Source organism: Thamnophis sirtalis, unplaced genomic scaffold (assembly GCF_051295495.1).
Source record: "Thamnophis sirtalis isolate CommonGarterSnake01/CBP01778 unplaced genomic scaffold, rThaSir2_p1.2 scaffold_7, whole genome shotgun sequence".
In the NCBI taxonomy this organism is placed as follows: domain Eukaryota; kingdom Metazoa; phylum Chordata; class Lepidosauria; order Squamata; family Natricidae; genus Thamnophis; species Thamnophis sirtalis.
The window spans coordinates 83,978,894-84,001,313 of NW_028261387.1; the positions used below are offsets into that span (position 1 = coordinate 83,978,894).

The 22,420-nt window shown below is 38.5% G+C and overlaps 1 protein-coding gene across 4 annotated transcripts in view; it reads left to right on the forward strand.

Moving 5' to 3' along the window:
• The window catches only part of GNAS (GNAS complex locus), a 212,268-nt gene that overhangs the window by 152,257 nt on the left and 37,591 nt on the right, over positions 1-22,420 (forward strand). For all 4 annotated transcript variants that reach the window (XM_087720511.1, XM_087720513.1, XM_087720512.1 and 1 more), the window contains one exon: positions 9,221-9,318. In XM_087720511.1, coding sequence (XP_087576637.1) covers positions 9,221-9,318 — 98 coding nt within the window. The remainder of the gene's footprint in view (positions 1-9,220; positions 9,319-22,420) is intronic.

Genomic DNA, 22,420 nt, shown 5'->3' on the forward strand with positions numbered 1-22,420 from the left:
CCTTCTGACAAGCAAAGTCAGTGGGGAAACCTGATTCAGTTATTCACTTATCAACTGTGGCAAGAAAAGTCATAAAATGGGGAAAAACTCACTTAACTGTCTTGTTTAGCAGCAGAAATATTGGGTTGAATTGTGGTAAAAAATCAAGGACTGCCGGTACTTCTCTGGATTAGACAGTTTTAAAATCAGCTTACTGAAAGATGCAGAAGTGTTTTGCATGGCCAATCACTGTTTAAACTTCTGGCAGTTTAGAACCAGGGGGAAAAATGGTCTACTTTTAATTTATACGTCGCAGAACATGGTTTTTCTTGCCCTCTGAAATCTATTTAACTATCTCATGTTTTTTCCCCCTTTGGTCACTGGCTGAAAATTTAGCTATATCCTGAGTTTTGTCTAATCTTGCCGTTTTTGTTTTGTTTTATTATTTTTTGACTTCTAATTGATTTCCCATGGTTTATTAGAACAGCTTGTTCTTCATCATGATCTCAGATTCCACATTCAAGGATTGTGCCAATGTAATGCATTAGGCTCATTTAGATTTTCTAGAGCATTGTTTCCCAACTTTGTGGATGTCAAACCCCAGAATTCCATAGCTAACAGAGCTGTTGATAAGAATTCTGGGAATTGAAGTTCGCATACCTAGAAGCTGGAAAGAGTTGGAAATGCTATTCTGGCGTTTATAGGAGTATTTGACAAGACCAGTGGCCTTGAAGAAAGCTCCTACCAAACATCTTCAATTTGTTTTTGATTTGCCGTCAGCACTTTCAATTTGCATTTGAAACTCCATAGTGCAGGGGTGTCAAACTCAATTTCATTGAGGGCCGCATCAGGGTTGGGTTTGACCTCGGGGAGCTGGGGTGGGTGTGGCCAGCTCAACATCACTTGTGCCGGGAGCGCCTGTGGGGGGGACGAGCGCTCTGCTAGTGAAAACGCTCTCCTGCTGCCCTCTGCCAGCCAGAAAAACAGAGCTCAGGAGGCTGTGTGCAGCTCTCACAATCTCTGTTTCCTGCTATGATAGCCTCCTGCAATCCTCTGCCAGTGAAGATGGAGCTTGGGAGGGCTGTGGGCAGCCCTGGTGAGTTCCATTTTTGCTGGCAGAAGCACATGGGTCGGTCCTTTGCTGCTTCCAGGGCAGCCCCGTGGGCCACATCTAAACACCTTGTGGGCCGAATCCAACCCCAAGGTCTTGTGTTTGACACCCCTGCCTTAGAGGTTTGTCTGTAAGGACACCTTGAAGAACAGTCCGGCATCTTGTCCTTGGCATTGTCGCCTCAAAAAGTCCATTTCACGAATGCCATGTTGCAAAAATAAATTTCTTCCCTCAGTGGCGCATAAACCATATTTTTCTTTCCTAGACGTTTGTAGACACTGTCAACTATAAGCTGCTGTTAATTTTCATACCACCCCACAGTATATTTTTCCAGAGATAAAAGTAGAACTATGGCTGCATAGCTGTCATAAATATCTATGAAGTGCTTCTTGAAGAGGTGATACCTCTGGACGAGGCACGTTGCAACAATTTGCTAGAGACTCTCTTCTAGGCCTCTCCGTTGCTGTTGCTGTTTTCCTCACATCCCTAAGCAATTTTGCCTTCTTTTTTTTTAGCATACAGGAGGAACAAGGAAGTTTTTACAACTTCCTTGTTATTTTGCTGAAGAGCCTGGAAGCCTGTAAGAACTATGAACTACTGGCAGAGCTGGGTGTATCAGAAATGTTGCTTCAGCTTTCCATAAATGATGTTATACACAGAAGTTTCTGTTCACCTGTTTCCTAACTGGTCCTCAGTCAAAATGAAATCCAGAAATTTGACTTCAGATGCTTTTTTGCTGAATTGTAAACATTAGAGCAGGGTGTCAAACTCAAAGTCCGGGAGCTGAACCCGGTCCACGGGCTGCGTAGATCTAGCCCACGAGGCCACCCTGGAAACAGCAAAGAACTGGCCTATGTTGCCTCTGCCAGCGAAAAATGGAGCTCAGGAGGGCCACATGTGCGCTCCCCCCAGCTTCATTTTTACTGGCAGAGGGTTGCAGGAGGCCATCGCTGCCAGAAATAGAGCTCAGGAGCCCGTTGTCACTGGTAGAGTGCTCGGGCCAGCAAAGGCATTCGCCAGCATGCATGACATCAAGCTGGCCATGCCCACTGTGGCCACGCCCACCTCAGCCCCCCACGGTCAAACACAGCCCTGATGTGGTTCTCAATGAAATTGAGTTTGCCACCCCTGCATTAGACAACTGGTGCTATTGTACCCTCTTTGTTATTATTCATTGGTGCTTTAAATACAGAATTTTGAGGGTTTTCCAGTGATTTCCCTTTTCATATCATTATTTATTCATTGAATTTATATACTGTGAACTCACAGTTAAACCTCTTGGTGGTAACATCTTATTAAAGAGCAAGAGTCAAAAATATCCTGACATGTTGGGGCTTAATGGATCATTTAAAATAAAAAAATGACTGTATCTATGACCAATAATACAGTATAAAAAATATTTTTAAAACGTACCCCATTCCCCAATAGAAGAGTACTTTGTGGAATGCATTTGAATTAAACACTTTCTCCCCATTTATGTGTGCTGTTGAAAATTACTTATTGTAAAGGTACTCTTTAACAACTATTCACTTATTGATGATTCAATGTTACAATGGAACTGAAAAAAGTGACTTATGACCATTTTTCATACTTAACAACCATTGTAGCCTCCCCGTGTGATCAAAATCCAGTCAGTTGGCAACTGGCTCATGACGGTTGCAGTGTCCCGGGGTCATGTGATCACCTTTCCTTACCCTCTGACAAGCAAAAACAATGGAGAATCCAGATTCACTTAACAATCGTGTTGCTAACTTATACTGTGGCAAGAAAAGTCATAAAATAGAGCAAAACTCACTTAAAAAGCTGTCTCGCTTAGTAATGGAAATTTTGGGCGCAATTGTGGTTGTAAGTCAAGGACTGTCTGCACTTTGCAATAATTGCGATTAAAAATACATTATGATGTCTGCCTGACCACAAATCCCCAAATAGTAGGATTTGATTTGTTCTGCAGCATTATGATGTCTACCATTATTTTTGTGGTTGTTTAATTTCAGTTGCCACTGAATGTCAAGATGAATCCTAAATAATCTATAATTCTCATACTCTATGTATTCCACTGTTATCACTTTCTCAACAAAAAAGGAAGTTTGAAATTTGAAACCGATTGGTGGTGTATTACTCTTCAACCAGGGTGGGTTCCGGATCCCGTTGCAACCGGTACGCTGCAAAAGGGCCGGCATCCAACACCTGCACGCGAGCAGCGTGCGCATGCGTACTTACCGCACATGACACTCCAGCTGATCGGCGGAGCGTTGCACAGACGCTGTACGCCCCATGCTCGTGCGCAAATGCCCCGATCAGCTCAAATAGAGGTAGGGTGGATGGGCCCTCCGGAGCACCGTGCTGGAATGATACTTGGTGCTACCAACAGGCACCAGTACGCCTGTACCAGGGCGTACCAGTTGTATCCCACCACTGTCTTGAACTCTCCTCATCTTGCTCTGCCACTTTCGTACGGGTGTACAATATTTTCTGTTTACTGTGGGGTAGGGAACGAAGTTTTAGGTGAGCATCTAAACAAGGAAAAACCATGTGTATTTGGGTGAGGAGCCTCATGTAATATATCTCATCATAGTGTGGCAGCATACAGGAAGTCCTCAACTTAACGATCACAATTGCAATGAGAACTTCTAAGCAAGGCGGCTGTTAAGTAAGTCACCCCCATTTTTACAACCTTTTCTGCCACGCTCGTTAAGCAAATCAGTGCAGTTGTTAGGTGAATTATGTGGTTGTTAAGCAAATTTGGCTTTTCCCCATTGACTTCGCTAGTTAGTCCCAGGTGGTGATCATGTGACCCGGGGGATGGGGCCAACCTTCTAAGTACGTGTCAGTTGCCAAACAGGCAAAGTTTGATCACATGACCATGGGATGTTGCGATGCTCATAAATGTAAGGACTGGTTGTAAGTCACTTTTTCAGTGCCACTATAATAGTCGCTAAATTGAAGACTAATATGTATTCTCTTTGCTTGAAAGAAGTGGAACAATTTTGACAGCATCGCCCATTCTCTGAGGTCTGTTCTCTGACCGAAGATGGTCTTTCCTCAAGGCCTGCTCAAAATGAGATGGAGGTTTTGTAGTTGTCTATTAGCAGTTAAAGGGACGCAGTGGCTCAGTGGCTAAGACACTGAGCTTGTCGATCAGAAAGGTCGGCAGTTCTGCAGTTCGAATCCCTAGTGCTGTGTAACGGAGTGAGCTCCCATTACTTGTCCCAGCTTCTTCCAACCTAGCAGTTCGAAAGCACGTAAAAAATGCAAGTAGAAAAATAGGAACCACCTTTGGTGGGAAGGTAACAGCGTTCCGTGCACCTTCGATGTTTAGTCACGCCGCCCACATGAACACGGAGACGTCTTCAGACAGCGCTGGCTCTTTGGCTTTGAAATGGAGATGAGCACCGTCCTCTAGAGTCAGGAACGACTAGCACATATGTGCAAGGGGAACCTTTACCTTATTAGCAGTTAATTGATAGACAATTAAGCCAGCACATAGATCACATAATGAGGTTTATTCCTGTTTAATTAAAAGTAGATATTGCTATGTGTTATTCTATATGCCTACATTCATACACCATTAATTTTATACAATTGATTGGTGTTTTTTTTCCTTGTTCCTTTCGGGTGGATTTCCTCTTTTGTGGCAATATACAAGCAACCATCCCATGTTACTAGGACATTTGTTTGAATTGTACTTTCATGGATTAAAAGCCAATTCTTACCAAGAAAATTAGAAGCACATTATCTAATTTGTCACTTAAGGTTAAGCCATAATATATATCAGGATAAGTAATGTCCAAACTATGTTTAAATTGATTTGCATTGGATTTTAATTTGGAGTGAAAAACTGCAGAATGGAGAGCTAACTCATGTGGTTCATTTCTTAGGCACTTGTCTATAATCCAGTAAACGTTAGTATTGATTGTAGGTCCTTGTTTTGAAATCTCGGTCAATAAGTTCAAAGAGTGGACTTGGTTTCTTTTTCCATCCCACGTGGAAAGTTAATAACCACATTAAAAAAGATAGCATAACAGTTGCTGGGTTATAGTTCGGATTAACAACATCAAGCAAAATGGTATTGTCATTGATCAAGTATTTTGGCTACGGTTCTGATTTCAAACTTCTGGTTTCTGCTTAGTCAGTTAAGTAATTGATTCCCAATAAAATGTGATCAAGGGAATATTCCTCCTGTGAAGCATTCAAACAGTTCCATTTTTGTTTTGTTTTTGTTCTTTAATTATTTGGAATAGAGTAACAAAGGAGAAAGCATTGCGTGAAACCACATTACACATCAATAGCACATCAAGCTCAAATGCATTAAATCCCCTGTTTGAATCCACTGCTACTTCCTCAATCAAGGAAATAGAAGAGATATATTTTTCCAGAAGCAAATTGTTTCTAATATCCTGATAGCAATTTCCAGAAACAATTTGCTTCTGGATGCTCCAAAGAGACGCTGCTATCAGGATATTAATTATCCCAATATCTGATAGGCGATAAAAAGCTAAACACAATCCATCCAGAAATTTCCTGAGTTTTGCTTCTGGTAATTGTCTCCTTCAGATGATAGCAATTAGTAAGGGGACTTGGTTAATAAATGGAAGAAACAACAAGGTGACAGTGAAATACTGGAAATCTTGATTTTAAGGGAAACTAAAATCGAAAATAGTTCAATGTTGAGAAAGTGGATTTTAATTTATTCAAAGCAATGATACATAAAATTCTTTGTCAAGGCACAAAGGGGAAAAGGAGCTCAAAATAGGTGGGCATTTCTAAAAGATACTAAAAATGTATTAGAAATAATTGTATAATTCACAGATAAAAGAAAAACAAAAGGAGGAGAAGGCAATATTACCGCACCAGAAACTTAGTGAATATCTGAAAACAGAAAGGATAGATATCAGAATTAAAAAAAGAAAATTTAAGTCCATTTAGGGATAATCTAGGATCACACTGAATGAACTGAGGTTACCAAAGGGTGCAAAAGACAAAAGGTGAGAATATGAAGACAACAATGTCCTAAAACTGCTTTTCCAAAAGGCAAATGGACTTCCTTGACTTTTTCTTTGAAAACGTTTCACTTCCCATCCAAGAAGCTTCTTCAGTTCTAACTGACTGGTGGAGAATGTAAGGATTTATATTCTTTGCAGTCATCTGTCATTAGCTCTCTTGGGAGAACTATTATGAGAGCCAGCTTGGTCCTAGTGCAGGAGTCGGCAACCTTAAACACTCAAAGAGCCATTTGGACCCATTTCCCACAGAAAAGAAAACAACAGGAGCCACAAAACCCTTCCAGTGCCTGACAATTTCCCGAGTGGCCACAAAACTTAACATATGTATTTGAATTAAACATTCTGTTTTCCTCTGAAACTTTTTTCTTGGATTTATCCATGGTTGGCCTACTGGGGGTCGAAAAGCTCAGTAAATTGTATGCTGGTGAATGTTGCACATTGGTGGTTGTGACACATATTTTGAGCAACAGGGAGCTGCAGCAGAGGGATGAAAGAGCCACATGCAGCTCCAGGTTGCTGACCCCTGGTCTAGTGGTTAAGGCACTGGACTAAAGAGGAGACCGTGAGTTCAAGTCCCATCTTAGCCATGAAAGCCAGGTGGGTGACTGGGGCCAATTCACTCTCTTTCAGCCCAGTCCACCTCACAAGGTTGTTGTTGTTGTGGGGATAATAGGAGGAAGAAAATGTGCTGGATATATTCACCGCCTTGAGTTGTTTGTTTGAGAGATATAAATAAATAAATATTTTGTGAAACACATCCTTTGCAGCAATATTAAACTCTATACTGATCCTTCAAGGGTCTTAGATATAACAGCAGTCATTTCATGTAATACACTTAGGTTACCCTAACTATATTTCATGAAATGATTGCTTTTACATTGTGGATGTCATCTCGGAGCCCCTTCAGTAATGGTTGAGAAATCCAGAAGGACAAGTGCACTGCCATAGAATTAGAGAAGGGCAAACATCTCTTTATCTTCAAAAGGGTCCTGGCCAACTTCTACACTGATTGGCTTGGTGTCAGTACCAAGCAAAAACAGATTATAAAATAGTCAATTTGTTAGCATTTGGGAAAGAATGCATGGCTGGGCAGAAGCCAGCATGGGTTTATTGGAAAGAAGGTCTGCCAAAGCACCCTGGTTTGTTTTTCTGATAGAGTGACCAATTCAGTTAACTATGGAATATAGTGGGCATTGTATACTGCGATTTCAGAAAAGCTTTCAACACCATCTCCCATGAGATCATAGTAAAAAGGATGATAAAAAGTGGGCTGGGAAAATGGGCAAGATGAATATGCATTAGAGATCAGTGGAAAGATAAATGCAATTGATTTTTAAAAACCAAAAGGCATAATTATAGGGGGCTATATTAGGGAGCAGTAAATGCAGAAAGAATCCGGGGTGTTTTGGTGGATCAACTGTTGAACATCAACCAATAGTGTTAATGCAGCTTCACCAAAAGGAAACTAGACTTCATCAGCAGAAATAACGGCTCCAAGATCAAAAGAAACAATTCCCTGTTCTCCATTGATCAGACCAACCTAGAACATTGCACCTAGTTTTGGCCATTGCATTTTCAAAAATATATTAACGTGGAGTAGAATCAAAGGAGAAGAACCAAGATTTAAAAAACTGGAAAGAAAACCTTAGGAGAATAATTTGGTGTGTTCGGTGTGCAGAAAGGAAAACAGTAAAGAAACATGATCTCTGTCTTCATGTATCTGAAGAGAAGTCATGTCTCATAGAAGGAGCAGAATTGTTCAAAATTAGGATAGATCCCCCCAAATGATCCAGATTCAAAATTCCAATGTCCATCTCCCCTTGTGGTCGCATGATTACATTCTGGGCCCTCGGCAAACAGCCCCTCATTTGCAACTGTTTGCACATCCCATGTGACTGTAATGTTTTTCAAACTCAGCAACTTTAAAGTGCGTGGGCTTCAACTCCTGCTGGCTGGGGAATTCTGGGAGTTGAAGTTCACACATCTTAAAGTTGCCAAGTTTTAAAAAAAACTGCACTAAGGCATAATGAGAATATAGGAAGTGCTGGTAACGGGGAATTGCCTGATTTGGCACAGATAACATTTTCTTTCTTGAAATCTTTGTTGTATGAATATCGGGTTGAAGGTGTTAGAAAGTTCACATAACTTCACTGTATTTTTTTATTGTAGTCTTTGCCAGAGAACTCTGGGCTTTGTTTAGTGCTTTTGTGTGTGTGTGTTGTGTTTGTCTGTGTGTGTGTGAGTGAGTGTGTGTTTTGAACCTGAATTTCCAGTACTTCACTACAGTAATTTAAAATAGATTCCAAAACAAGTCAATACAAGTGAACGGTGTTTAAGAAATGCTCTTTGGAACTTTCTTAACTACTTTGATACTTTGCAACATACTTTTAAAAAGTATTTTTAAAAAAGATCTGTTAAACATACAATAGACTTAATAATTTGAAAAAAATACGTATTTGGTTCTGAGTTAGCAGTTTGCTGTGTCCTCATGAGTGGGGTTATTATTTCCTCCGAGTGGGGAAAATAAATGTATTAATCTATGAGTATAGGGAGAAAGACTAATGTAATAGCTGCAGTGAACGTTATTTAAGGTTCTAGTATTGATATTTTCAAACAGAGGAAATGAATAGTTCTACATTTTTGAAATTCATTTGAAAATTCTTGAAATCCCAACACTTTAGTATCACAGGTCATTGAGCATGGAATGACAGAAAAACAAATAATGCTTCTCTTCTATGTCCGATTATTCTAAGTTTTACTTTGCATTGTATCTTGTAGGAAGCTTATATGAAGGCACAAAGTAAATTGCTAAAATTGAACAAATACAGCATACTGTAATTGCTAAACGTGACTTAGTTCAAATATTTAATTAGAATATAGAAATTTTGCCTAAGTAAAAGGAGCTTTTAAAACATATTTCATAAATATTTATTACTATTTATCAACTATCAGCTAAATCAATGGCGATACATTTGGTTAATGTAGAAAAACCCATTTGAAAATAACTTGAAACTTAGTATTTTATTTTATTGGTGGTTGCTCATCATATTACAGCATATTGCCTTTTATGTGTTCCTTTTCTGGTTGTTGATGTAGATTTATTCATTTTTTCTTCTTTTGCTTTCAGGAATTCTATGAACATACAAAAACACTTTGGCAAGATGAAGGTGTGAAAGCGTGCTATGAAAGATCTAATGAATATCAGTTGATTGACTGTGCTCAGTAGTAAGTACAGCTTTTCTTACAATTAATTTTACTGATATATTAGAAGAAGAAACAGTGGAAAGATTCTGTGTTACTGCTGATATAATAGCTCAGGAATTCTGGGAGTTGAAGTCCACAGATCATAAGGGGGGCATAGTTCCCCCATCCCTGATCTAAATAGTTAAACTTGAGCCACATATTCATAAATAGTAAGTTTGCTGAGTTAATTTGATATTGTTGTAACTTTATACTGCAGCATTTAATTCAAACATTTTTGACGTTTTGAGGATAATAAGCAGTGGGAACTTCACAGAAAATCCAACAATTTCAAATGTATAATTGCAGTGTTAGAGAAAACATTCATTGTGTTGATATATAAGAAAAGCCTACTTTATAGCACTGCTAAGGTTGGACTAGTCTAGGAGAAAATCACAAACTAATTAGTCCTTTTAATTAACTTAAATCTGCCATTAACTCTGTCACCAAAATAAGTTAAATATTATGTGCAAATGTGAATCACGTTATGTATCTTATTACAAATTAGCACAGCCTTCATTTGTTGGAACAAGCTCAAATGATGTTTGTTAGTATTCCTACCGCTTTTCTTTTGTTTCTTCTTGGATTACCTTTGAAAATTAATCCACAATACAGAGTTGGGTTCCTACAGGTTTGGCCTGGTTCGGCCGAATAGGTAGTAACTTGGCTACTCACACACCCAAACCGGTTCTATTGTCGGTAGCGCCATCTTGATTTTTGTTTCTGCACATGCGCAGAACAATCTCCATTGCAAAAATGTAATTTGTTTTCCCTTTTCTAACATTTTGCGCATGCGCAAAACTTTTTTGGTGTAAATGCGTACGCACGCGGAGCAAAGTGTTTTTTTGCACCGAACAGATAGTAATGTCGGTAGCAGCCTACCCTTGCCACAACACCATATCATTTTCAAACAGAGCCATTACAAGGCTTTGCTATATGTAATTTATAGCTTGATTAGCTGTAAAATAATTCCCTGGGTATCAACGTCACAGATAAGGCTGGAAAACTGCAGTTTTGAGGGATCAGGTAGACTTTTTCTTCTATCCTATCAGAAGATGAGATTCATTCCTGATCAGATCATTTTAAAAAGATGCCTTTTTAAAAAAGGTTTGATCAGGAATGAAGCTCATCTTCTGACAAGATAGAAGAAAAAGTCTGCTTGCTCTCTCAAAACTAGTTTCCCAGCCATATCTGTGACATTGATACACAGGGAATTGTTTCACAGCTAATCAGGCTGTATTTATTTGGTAAAATAACTTTTTAAAAAGGTATCTTACCAAATAAAACTTTTCTAGATTGGTCTACAAGATTAAAACCCTTAGAGATTGGTAGAGATCAATTTTGATCTAGTGGTGAAGGTATCAGACTAGAACCAGAAAACTGAGTTACAGTCTGCCCACGAAAGCCAGTTGGGTGACTTTGGGCCAGGCATTTTTACTCACCTCAACCCACCTCACAGGATTGTTGTAGAGAAAATAGAGAGAGGAAGAAGTTTTGGCATATTCAGTGCCTTCAGTTATTTATAAATAATAATAAAGGCGAGATGTTAAAAAATATTTTAAAAAATACATTGGAAGGATACAGCAACTACACAGTTACTGTGTAGTTTGCTCTCAGTTGCCATCTTCTGGCCAGCCAAGAGGTCTTAATTGGGCTGTGCCGATTTGTCACACTTGTTGTTGCAAAAGGCTTTAGAAAAAGTAAATTACTTGATACAGCAGCTTAGTCCTCTTTATAAAATAATAATAAAAGGGCAAGATCTCTCCACAATGTATGAAAACATGTTTTTGAGAATTACTATTTTACAGGGAGCATTATTTCATTGATAGTTATTTTAGAAATTTCTCACCCAAGCTCTGCACCTCTTTATATGTGCAACTTAAAATACTATAATATTTTGTATATGTATCCATGATTGCAGTGTGGATGTATCCTCAGATGACTTTTTGAAGAATGTATGACCAGCAATAAATCTATATTTGCTAGGTTGAAGTGTTTTTATTACCTTGGACAGTTAAATTATATGCATTGATTACTAGTTAAAACAGCTGTGCTTCTCAATTTTATGTTGGTGGTTTCATTTTCATTGTTCCAATACTGTTTGTTTGTTATTGCCTTATGAGTCCCTTATGAATAAGCAGATAGTTTTAGAAACTTTAAAATAAGTAGATCAAGTTGAGAATGTGCTTGTATAACCTTTGTACACTCCCATGGTATAATAATGCTTGGTTAAAATCGTTGAGAGCTTCCTCTGCTGGCTCTGTCTTTGAAGCCTACAGATGACTTTGCTATGGGGTTGATGGGCTGACCAACTCAAGAATTCCAGGGAAGGATCTCAGGATACATTTCCATCCTACTTAATAATAGGATCCATGGTGTGACTTCCATCTTTATTCCAAAGTTCTTTGCTGGAATTCCTGATTGAAGTCAATTTTGTCGATGTTGATCTCACAGCAGATAAAAGATACAGTGATTTAGAGCTGTGATGGCGCAGTGATTAAAATGTAGTATTGCAGGCTAATTCTGCTGACTGCCAGCAAGCAGTTCGATCCTGACCGGCTCAAGGTTGACTGAGCTTCCATCCTTCCAAGGTGGTAAAAGGGGAACCGAGATTGTTGGGGACAATATGCTGCCACTGTAAACTGCTTAAAGAGAGATGTAAAGCACTATGAAGCAGTGTATAAGTCTAAGTACTATTGCTATGCAGTTTCCTTTTCTCCATGAACAATACAGTGGGTTATATCATACAACGTAGTGTATGATAAAGTACCTACTTTTCAAACTGTGAAAGAACGAAAAAAGAATTTCATTAGCAAGAAATTATTGGGCATAACTCGCTACTTTAATATCCATACTATCTTCTTTTAGCTCTTTTTATGAATTCTCCATTTGTAATATTGGACTTTTTAAGGCAAAGACTGCAGTCTTCCGTCTCACATGAATTTATACTTGTTTTCATTAGATATTTTTTTTTCAATCTGACTAGTGTGTTAGAATAGGAAACCTGTCACTTTCAAAATACTGCTCAACTTTCTGCTTCTGGGAAATTTAGTTCATCACCACCCCCTTTTTAGAAGAACGATTGCTTGAGCCTGTACTTCCTGCTTACTTATGCAGAAGTGAACAGCTTGAGGGGAGGGGAAAAAAGCAATTTCTCTTCCCTTAACTAAGGTTACCAAACTGGTTACTTTCACTGGAGCTGGAAGGGGAAAAAAATACCTGTGATCCTGAGCCAGAGATGTCCGAGTGCATTTTACTTTGCAAGATTAATGAAAGCTAGGAGGGAAGTGTCAATACGTTTTTTTTTTCTCAACAGATTTTCAGGTGATTCTATAAAAAGGAAAGGAAAAAAGTAAATGCGTGGGAAATGTGGTCTCGCTATTACCATCTAGAATCAGAATAATTCACTTTTAGTTTTATACCAAGTAATTTGTCCATATTTAGTATTAAATGGAAAATGATTTTATTGTAATGGTAATACTTGGGAAGTGACATTCTTATCAACGTGAATGAGATTCTGGCAAAGGGGCATAATGGAAAAAAGAAAGTTAAAGAAACACCTCTTTTAACAGCATATTACTGCAAAATACTTGCTTGAAAAGTATACCATCTGGTAAATGTTTCCTTGATGTAATGAAAGTCAGTTGGAAGAAGTAAGGTAGCTTCATCATGCCATTATTAGTAGTTACTTTTCAAATATCCAAATCTCTCCTAAAAGGGTACAGGATAAACATATTCTGTGATTTTGATTTAGAACTTGTTTTACTTCATATTATTCTTCGCATTGTTTTTGTATTATCATTATATCTTATTATTTTGGCCTAATTACGGTAGTTGGGTCATATATTTTCTACCGCTTTAATATCCATAAGAAGGCAGAGCAATCTTAAATAAATAACCAAGCATCCAACCTGACAGTTTTATTACAGTAATACAAGCTCTTCCATCTTCCCCCACAAAATCAAGGTGGAAGGGCTTGTGTGTACGTGTGTGTCCGTGTGCACGGACACACATGTGCATACGCACACGCACGTTTGCTCATGCCCTCGTTCTGCTAAAGATTTGCTCTGTGTATCCTCCAGTTAACATTTCCTGGACTTTTACCAGGGTGGAAAAGGAAATAGGGCGAGGGAAGCCTTTCGCAAGCTGTTTCACACCCCTTCGACTTCAGGAAGGGCTGGAAGTAGCGTGAGAGAGTTTCTGTTCATGGTGTTTCCTGCAAGAATGCCTCTACGTGTTTTCTTGCTGTCTGCCATTTCAAAGGAAGAGCTTAGGAGGAAAGCAGAGAGCCAGGTTAGATTGCCTGCACTTCATAGTTACAAAAATCCTGGCTTAGCTTTAGAAGGGGCCGAGCAGCCATTGAGCACTCTAGAAATCACATATTTGTAAAAGAGTTGGTTTTGTGTTCTCATTAGAAGAGAGCTGAAGACAGCAAATAGTAGAGAATCATGGGAGGTGGCAGAGATACACCAACATTATTGTGTCCTTTGTGTTGCTTGTTATTTGCATGATTCCTCCTCAGTCCATAAATGTTCGCACCCATTGACACCTAATTGTCCCAAACTGGTTCTTGTGTAATTATCTCCTTTAAATGACCCTTGTAATAAATACACACTGGTTTTTTTTTAAAGCAAATATTCAATCCTATCCCCTTCAACAGTGTTTTCATGATAGATGTTCTGAATGGGTTTTTTTTTCTGTAACTTTGCATTGATTTTTGTTGTTTGATTGTTTCCCGCTATTACTTCTGCCCACAATGAAGGCACATGGTGAGTTGCTACTTTCTGATATACCCAGAGATATTAACAAAATACCTATTCAATGAAAAAGTGGTCCTTTAGGTGATATAGTAGTCTTTAACCACTCAATCACAAGCCAACCTCACCACTTAGCATTTCGAATCTTATTGTGAAGCTCAGAAATGGCAAGCAAAATTCCTTGAAAGACAATTTCCTTGCCACTTTCAATATTTCTTTTTATAGAGCACACTAAATTTCCAGAAGTATATTCATTTTATATGTGTCGCCGTTAGGCATGCACTCTAGAATAAAAACTAAGAATCTTCCATATCACACAGACGCTTACTGATCATGCAGGGAAATTTAAAAGAAACTGTGATGTAAAAAAAGTAAATTTATTTTTAAAGTAAAGCACAGAGATAGATTGTTAGAGATCTATAATCAACCACTTAATCTCTGTATTTCCTTTGTAATTATTTCAGTACAATGATATCGCAGCAGAGAAGGATTCTACTAAAAGTGCAAGTTATAGATGAATACTTTCACTGATGTGGACAGAAAAATACTAACTGCAATGCTAGCCAGGAAGCTACAAAAAGTAATATCATCTATAAACCACCCATCTCAGTATTGATTTATACAAAAAACCAGCAAGCTTTCTGCAATAATTGCTTTGATATTTTGGATGTGGCAACAGATAAATTGGAATTAACTGTTCTAATTTCATTGGACATTGAAAAGCTCTTCAAATTGAAAGTATTTTTTTTGTTCACTCGATTTCAATTTGCTATTTTCACCCAACAACTAGAATTATTATAGATGTATTTGTCTCAACCTATCAATTTATACCTTAATGTCCATCAAGGATATCCTTTGTCTCCTTGGTTCGTGAAAATTTTGATGGTTCCTTTAGGCAGTTTCATGATTTTCCTATACAGGAGATGGTTACCAATTCCTGATCTAGTTGCTTCCGAAGCATTTATAATGTTAGAATCCTTAATAGATACAGTGCTTAGAAAGAACAATTCGATTTTGTAAGGATTGGATCAAATTAATATTAGTTTTCACAATATCTCTGAATGGAATTAAGAAATGAAATATCCAGTTTTGCAGAATCAATGGATACATGTCCAATGAACTATTAAGCATATTTCTCATGATTTCAGAATGAAATTAATCAGAAAATATTATTCATGTTTCTTGGACCTCAAAATGTTTGGACATTAGATTTTTTCATGCGGTATTTTTAAAAAATGTGAAGGCTCTAATTCAGATGGCTTCAAGTCATCTATATCACAATTTTGGAAGAAAATATTATAGTTACAGATCCTAATGTCTTCCTAAAACAAGACCTGTGGTCCGCGGACCTCTGGGGAACTGTGTTCTCACAGGGGGCCCGTGAAGGCTTGAAGAAATATTATGATTTACCGTATTTTTCAGAGTATAAGATGCACTTCCCACCCCACCCCCAAAATGTGAGTGGAAAAGTCTGTGCATCTTATACAGCGAATATTGCGGTGTGGTGAGGGGGTTGGTGCGGTTGTTCTAGAATTGGCGGCGGCAGTCGCAGCGAACAGGTGGCGGCGGCAAACGGGCTGTGGTGAATGGGCCAGATGAATACCAGATGGATGCTGGAAGGCAGAGGCAGATTTTTTTTTCTTGTTTTGCTCCCAAAAATCTTGGTGCTTTTATTTATGAGCATCTTATAGTCTAAAAAATAAGGTAAATCTTGAGTTAAGTCTTGGTGATCTGTGGCCATGGTCCATGGTCACAAAAGGTATTTAAAGGGGGTCCATGATGAAGAATAGATTGAGAACTACTGTCCTAAAACACAGGGCATGTCACCTCATAACCTTCGTCTCTAACATGTCTGGGCATGGATCCGGAGAATAATTTTACCTAAATGGAAGGCAGGTTATTTCCCTGATAGTGAGGAATGGATTCAAAAAAATGGGTCGGCTTATCTGTTCTTGAAAAGTCATGTGTTGTAAAAATGAGAATTGTGAAGCACAATGTTTCTTTATTGTCTCAATTGAATTAAGTTCACCATTACCAATCATAGGATATTATATGAATCATCTCCCAGTTTTTGTGGTTCCTGGTTTACTTTTTTCCTCTTTTTATTGCATTTAGTTTGTTTTGATCACAATTTGAAAAATATTTAGCCAGTCGATTTGAAAAATTACAAAATTGTAAGTAATCAGGATCAAATCAGAATTAATGCTAGGATAGATGAGAAACCTATAGAAAAAAATGAGCTCGATTTAATAAAATAATTCTCATTTATTTTAGTTGAACTATAATTTATTGCAATTCAATATAAAAGTTGACAGTTTAATCTGAATTTATATAATAATGATAGTCCTCATTTAGTGACTGCCTCATTTAGCAATTGTTCACAGTTACATCAGTGGTGAAAAAGTAACTTTTTACAACCAACCTTCCATATTTCTGACCTTCACAAGTCTATAAAGCAAAGAACGGCTGGGATAAGACCAAAAGCAGAGTCATGGTTTCATTCAAAAACAGTTTTGCTCAACAACGGAATGTTGGTCACAGTTGTGATTATTAAGTGAAGATTATCTGTATGCATTTGTTACCTATTACTTTTGAATAATTTACATTTAGAATTGTACATGTATTATTTCCTTTTAAGTAGAATTACACAGTGGAAATTGATATATCCCTCCGTATCATAATGTAGTGGACCAAATGTATTATGGAGTTTCAATGTACTTTTCTGCTTTTGTTTGTACAAGTATTCCTCAACCATAATTGAGCCCCAAAAGTGAGACATTTGTTAAGGGGTTTTTGACCCCTTTTATCACTTTTCTTGTCATAGTTGTTAAGTGAATCACTACAGTTCTTAAGTTAGTAACATGGTTGCTAACTGAATCTAGCTTCCCATTGATTTTGCTTGTCAGAAAGTCACAAAAGATAATCACATGACCCCCGGGACACTGCGACCATCACACATACATGCCAGTTACCAAGTGTCCGAATTTTGATCATGTGACCATGCTGCAATGGTCACGTGAAAACTGGGCCTAAGTCACTTTTTTCAGTGCTGTTGTAACTCCGAACAGCTACTAAATTACCTGTTGTAACTCGAGGATTACCTCCAGGGGTGAAATGAACTTAACGTTTGGTACTAGTTTGCAAATGTGAGCACGCGTGCGCAGAGCATAAAAAAACAGGACGTGATGATGTCCGGGTGGGTGGGCGGAGCCTCCCGCCACCACCGCTACCAGTTCACGCAAACCGGATAGAACCGGCTGAATTGCACCACTGATTACCTCTACTGAAGAATTCAGTTAACAGGCAATATTCATGTTCCAATATTCTCTCTGCCAATTGCCACCAGGATATTAAAATACGCTGAAATAAAAAGTATGTTTTTTAAAATGTGGATTGTTTGAAGTTTGAAAATCCAAGTTTGTGTAAAACAGTTAAATTAATTTCAGCTCTAGTACGAACTACATTGACTTTCTCTTTTCATCTCTACCATATTGTGCTGCTTCTTTTTTAGGTTTAATAAAACAAAAAAAAAACAAGGTTTATGGGGTGGGGGTGGGTGGGAAACCTAGTTGAACAAATTTGACTCTCCTTTCAGCAAGTGTGGCTTCTTTGTTTTGTTTCCTATTCATGTTTTTATAGATTAAAATTAATGAGAGACCATGTGTTGTTGGTAGTTCCAAATAATCTCGACAAGTTAGATAATTCTTGCACTATTTTCTATTTACTGGAAGAATATTGAACGTTGTAATTATAAATAGTAAGTTAAGGGAGATTTTCAACATTCTCTGTTTTGACTAAGTGAGTGTGTGACATGTTCAGATAGCTGATTAGCTTTGCCAAGATACTGAGTAAAAGGATTAATCAAGTGGGGAAAATAACTTTATGGCATTAAGGTATTCATTTTGATTGGTCAGCTTCTACCTTTCTGGTGTGAAATTCAAGTGGCTACATCTTGATCTTTCAGATTTGCTCTTCTGTGTAATTCACTTGAAAGTCTGCCTCTACCCCCCCCACACACACCGCCCTTGTGTGTCTAGTGACAAATTCAGTTTATACATCTGATAGGATTTATTATTGATTGCTGGATTAAGTGGCTGAGCATTTGGCTGTTTTTAATCTTTTTTTCATTTCTCAGTTATTAGTTTTCTTGTAAAAAGGTACTCCAATAGTATAAGGTAGATTGCTAAAATTTTATGAATGTAACTGCCATCACATAAACTCTTGGCCTGTAGGCTAGACTGGGGAATTGTAAGATACTCTGGAAAAGATTTGTATTATATTCTTAGATATAGTTGCAAAAAAAAAAACCTGTCCTTTTGTGTTCATGAAGTCATCTGCCCTAAACCTCAACTGGAAGAGGAGATATAACTTTACAATGATGGCACTTAAATTTAATCAAATGCTAATGGATTTATACAAGTAATGTTCTTCCCTTTTGAATTTCCTTATTCAAACCATCTTAAACCTGAGGTTTACCCAAGTTGTACATCAGTGGAGGGTTTATTCATTTTTGTTCCCACTCCTTCAAGACAGTAGTGTAAAAAAGTGATTCTGTATGCTCAAACTGATTTTATAATCTGCAAAATTCCGATAACCTAAAGATTACAAATCTGACAATTTATTAATTTAAAACTACAATCCCTAACATTTTTGAAATATGCCATTTTGTTATAACAGTCAAAAAAAAAATTTTTACGCTCTTTACCCGAAAATAAGACATCCTCGGATAATAAGCCTAATCAGACTTTTGAACGCATGCACTGAAATAAGCCCTTCCCCAAAAATAAGCCCTCCCTGAAAATATTGCAACACAGCAGCAGTCATGAGGTGACCATGCTCGCCATCTCCTGCACTTAAAAAATAATTAAGACCTCCCTGAAAATAAGGCCAAATGCTTATTTTGGGGGTCAAAAGAAAATAAGACCCTGCCTTATTTTGGGGAAAACACGGTAGTCTACTTTGTTGTCATTGCACCTCGTACAATTAAATTAAATGCCATCTTCAGTGCACATTACACATTAAAAAAATCACAAAACACACATCCTTCACATTCTATACAATTGAATTGAAACCCCTGATATTGAATTAATATTGCACTGTACAGTAGAATTCAGTATAGTTACTGCTCTGGGATAGAAGCTGTTTTTCAGGCTATTTGTCCTTGTTTTCGTTGTCTTGTACCATCTGCCAGATGGTAATAGTTCAAAAAAAGGGCGCCCAGGATGAGATGGATCTTTAAGAATGTTTTAAACTTTCTTAAGGCAGGGGGAGTGATAAAGTTCTTCCAAAGAGGTGAGAGGGCAACCAATGATTCTCTGGGCAATGACGTTAATCCGCTGGAACTTTCTCCTATCTGCCACTGTGCAATTGGCAAACCATACATAGCAGGGATGGGTTCTACTACTGCCGGTTCGTACATGTGCGTGCGCATATGCAGTACAATTAAAATTGTTCTGCCCATGCGCAGATCTGGAAAGCAAGATGGCGGCACTGCCGGCGCCACCCGGGGAACCGGTTTGGGGGTGTGGCAGGCCTGGGTCACTGCCGGTTCCAGCAATCCAGGCCTCCAAACCATTACCAGTTTGGCCGAACCAGTCCAAACTGGTAGGAACTCACCACTGATACACAGGTGCAGTAAGTTAAAAATGATATAAAATTGGGTAATGCATGTTTGGGTAAAATAATTATAATTATAAAACTTTATCCAGCAGCTTTATTCTTTATCCTGTTGCTATGTAGGAGATCTGATTGGGTTGATCCTGATGGACATCATTATTCATAATAGGGTTAGCTGAAGCTCTATCAGTTTGGCTTAATGGCTTGAAACTGAGAGACTCTTCCAGTCCCACCTAAGGCTTGAAGGGATCTGGGTGACTTTAGGCCAGTCATTCACTCACAGATCTAGGAGAGAGACAATGGCCAACTACTTCCAAAACCTTGCCAAGAAAACTACAAGGAATTGTCCGGGCAGAAGTCAACCCTGACTCCTGAAGACAAGCAGACAGACAAACACCATGTAAAAGCCATGCTTCAATTACCAAGTCCTTATTAGTGGGAATGCTTACCTGCCTCATCCATTTTCTCTCCAGTTATTTGGCTTACAGTACATGATATTAGTCATATGATTAAAAGGAGACATTATCCTTCAAAGTCTGAACCAGAATAACTGAAATAAAAATTTAATTGCGGTTTTTCATTCATCACTAAGAATGAGCAGTCCAAAGCTGCCTGCAATGTGGATGGCAGATTTAGACCAGATTATATACAGTAAGTGGATAACATTTGGAATCCCTTCCCAAGCTGATAACCATGGGAAACAACTAAACAGTGAGAGAGTTTGCGCAATGTTTGGCTATTGTGGATACAAAACGGGTGATAGACTTATTGGCCATTCAGGAAACTCATATAAAGGTGGCCCTTAATTTTCAACCACAATTGGGACCAGAATTTCCATTCCTAAGCAAGGCTGCTGTTAAGTGAATCACGCCCAATTTTACAAGCCTTTTTGCTATAATTATCAAGCAAATCATTGTAGTTGGTAAGTGAATCATCTCACAGTTGTTAAATGAATGAGGCTTCCTCAATTGACTTTGCTTGTCAAAAACCAGTTGGGAAGGTTGCAAATGGTGATGACAGGACCCTGGGACATTGCAGCCATTGTAAATGCCCGCTGGTTGCCAAGCACTCAAATTCTGACCACATGACCATGGGGATGCAGCTACAATTGTAAGTATGAGGACTGGTCATATGTCACTTATTCAGTGCCATTGTAACTTTGAATGATCAATAAACAAATAGCTATAAATACCTGTATATGAGAAATCAATATTTAACTAGGAAGGAATTTACATGGCTTTACATTTTGTAAAGAATGAAGTTTGCATTGTGATATTGTAATGCATATTTTGTTACTTGCTGCCTTGTCCACCATTACACAGACACACACACACAACGACACACACACACACACACACACACACACACACACACAAACCCCGGTGGATGAAAGTGGTATCATAATCCAAATTAAAATTTGGGTATGTCTAGTTTAACAGAAAGAAGGACTAGGGGAGACATGATAGCAGTGTTCCAATATCACTTTATAATGCCTTGGTAAGACCACACTTGGAATACTGCATCCAGTTTTCGTCGCCATGATGTAAAAAAGATGTGGAGACTCTAGAAAGAGTGCAGAGAAGAGCAACAAAGAGGATTAGGGGACTGGAGGCTAAAACACATGAAGAACGGTTGCAGGAACTGGGTATGTCTAGTTTAATGAAAAGAAGAACTAGGGGAGACATGATAGCAGTGTTCCAATATCTCAGGGGTTGCCACAAAGAAGAGGGAGTCAAACTATTCTCCAAAGCACCTGAGGGCAGGAGAAGAAGCAATGGGTGGAAACTAATCAAGGAGAGAAGCAACTTAGAACTGAGGAGAAATTTCCTGACAGTTAGAACAATTAATCAGTGGAACAGCTTGCCTCCAAAAGTTGTGAATGCCCCAACACTGGAAGTCTTTAAGAAGATGTTGGATAAACATTTGTCTGAAACAGTATAGGGTTTCCTGCCTAGGTAGGGGATTGGGCTAGAAGGCCTCCAAGGTCGCTTCCACCTCTGCTATTATATTGTATTGTAAAATGAGGGCGGAGGTTCGTTCTTTGAGCTTCTGGCTTGGTTTCCTAACGTTTTGTTAGGAAACAGGCTAGAAAACATCTTCAGCAGAGTTTAGGAAGTGGCAGTGTCTATTCTGCTTATAAGGGCTTCATGTGGTCAGTAGGTCTTGTGATGGGAGGTCACGTCAGGTGAGGGTCTAACTCTAAACTCTGCTGTAGATGTTACCCAGCCTGGGAACGAAATGTTTAGAAAACAACCCAGAAACTCGGAGAATGAACTTCCACCCTCATCCTATACCCGGCCTACAAATATTTGCCACTATCCCCAATTAAAATACCTATTCAGCCATTACCTTTGTAAAAGAAAGTCCATTTTCTCTCTAGTGTATTAGCCCTCTACTGAAATTTCAATACAATACAATACAATAGCAGAGTTGGAAGGTACCTTGGAGGTCTTCTAGTTCAACTCCCTGCCTAGGCAGGAAACCCTATACTGTTTCAGACAAATGCCTATCCAACATCTTCTTAAAGACTTCCAGTGTTGGGGCATTCACAACTTCTGGAGGCAAGCTGTTCCACTGATTAAATGTTCTCACTGTCAGGAAATTTCTCCTCAGTTCTAAGTTGCTTCTCTCCTTGATTAGTTTCCACCCATTGCTTCTTCTCCTGCCCTCAGGTGCCTTGGAGAATAGCTTGACTCCCTCTTCTTTGTGGCAAC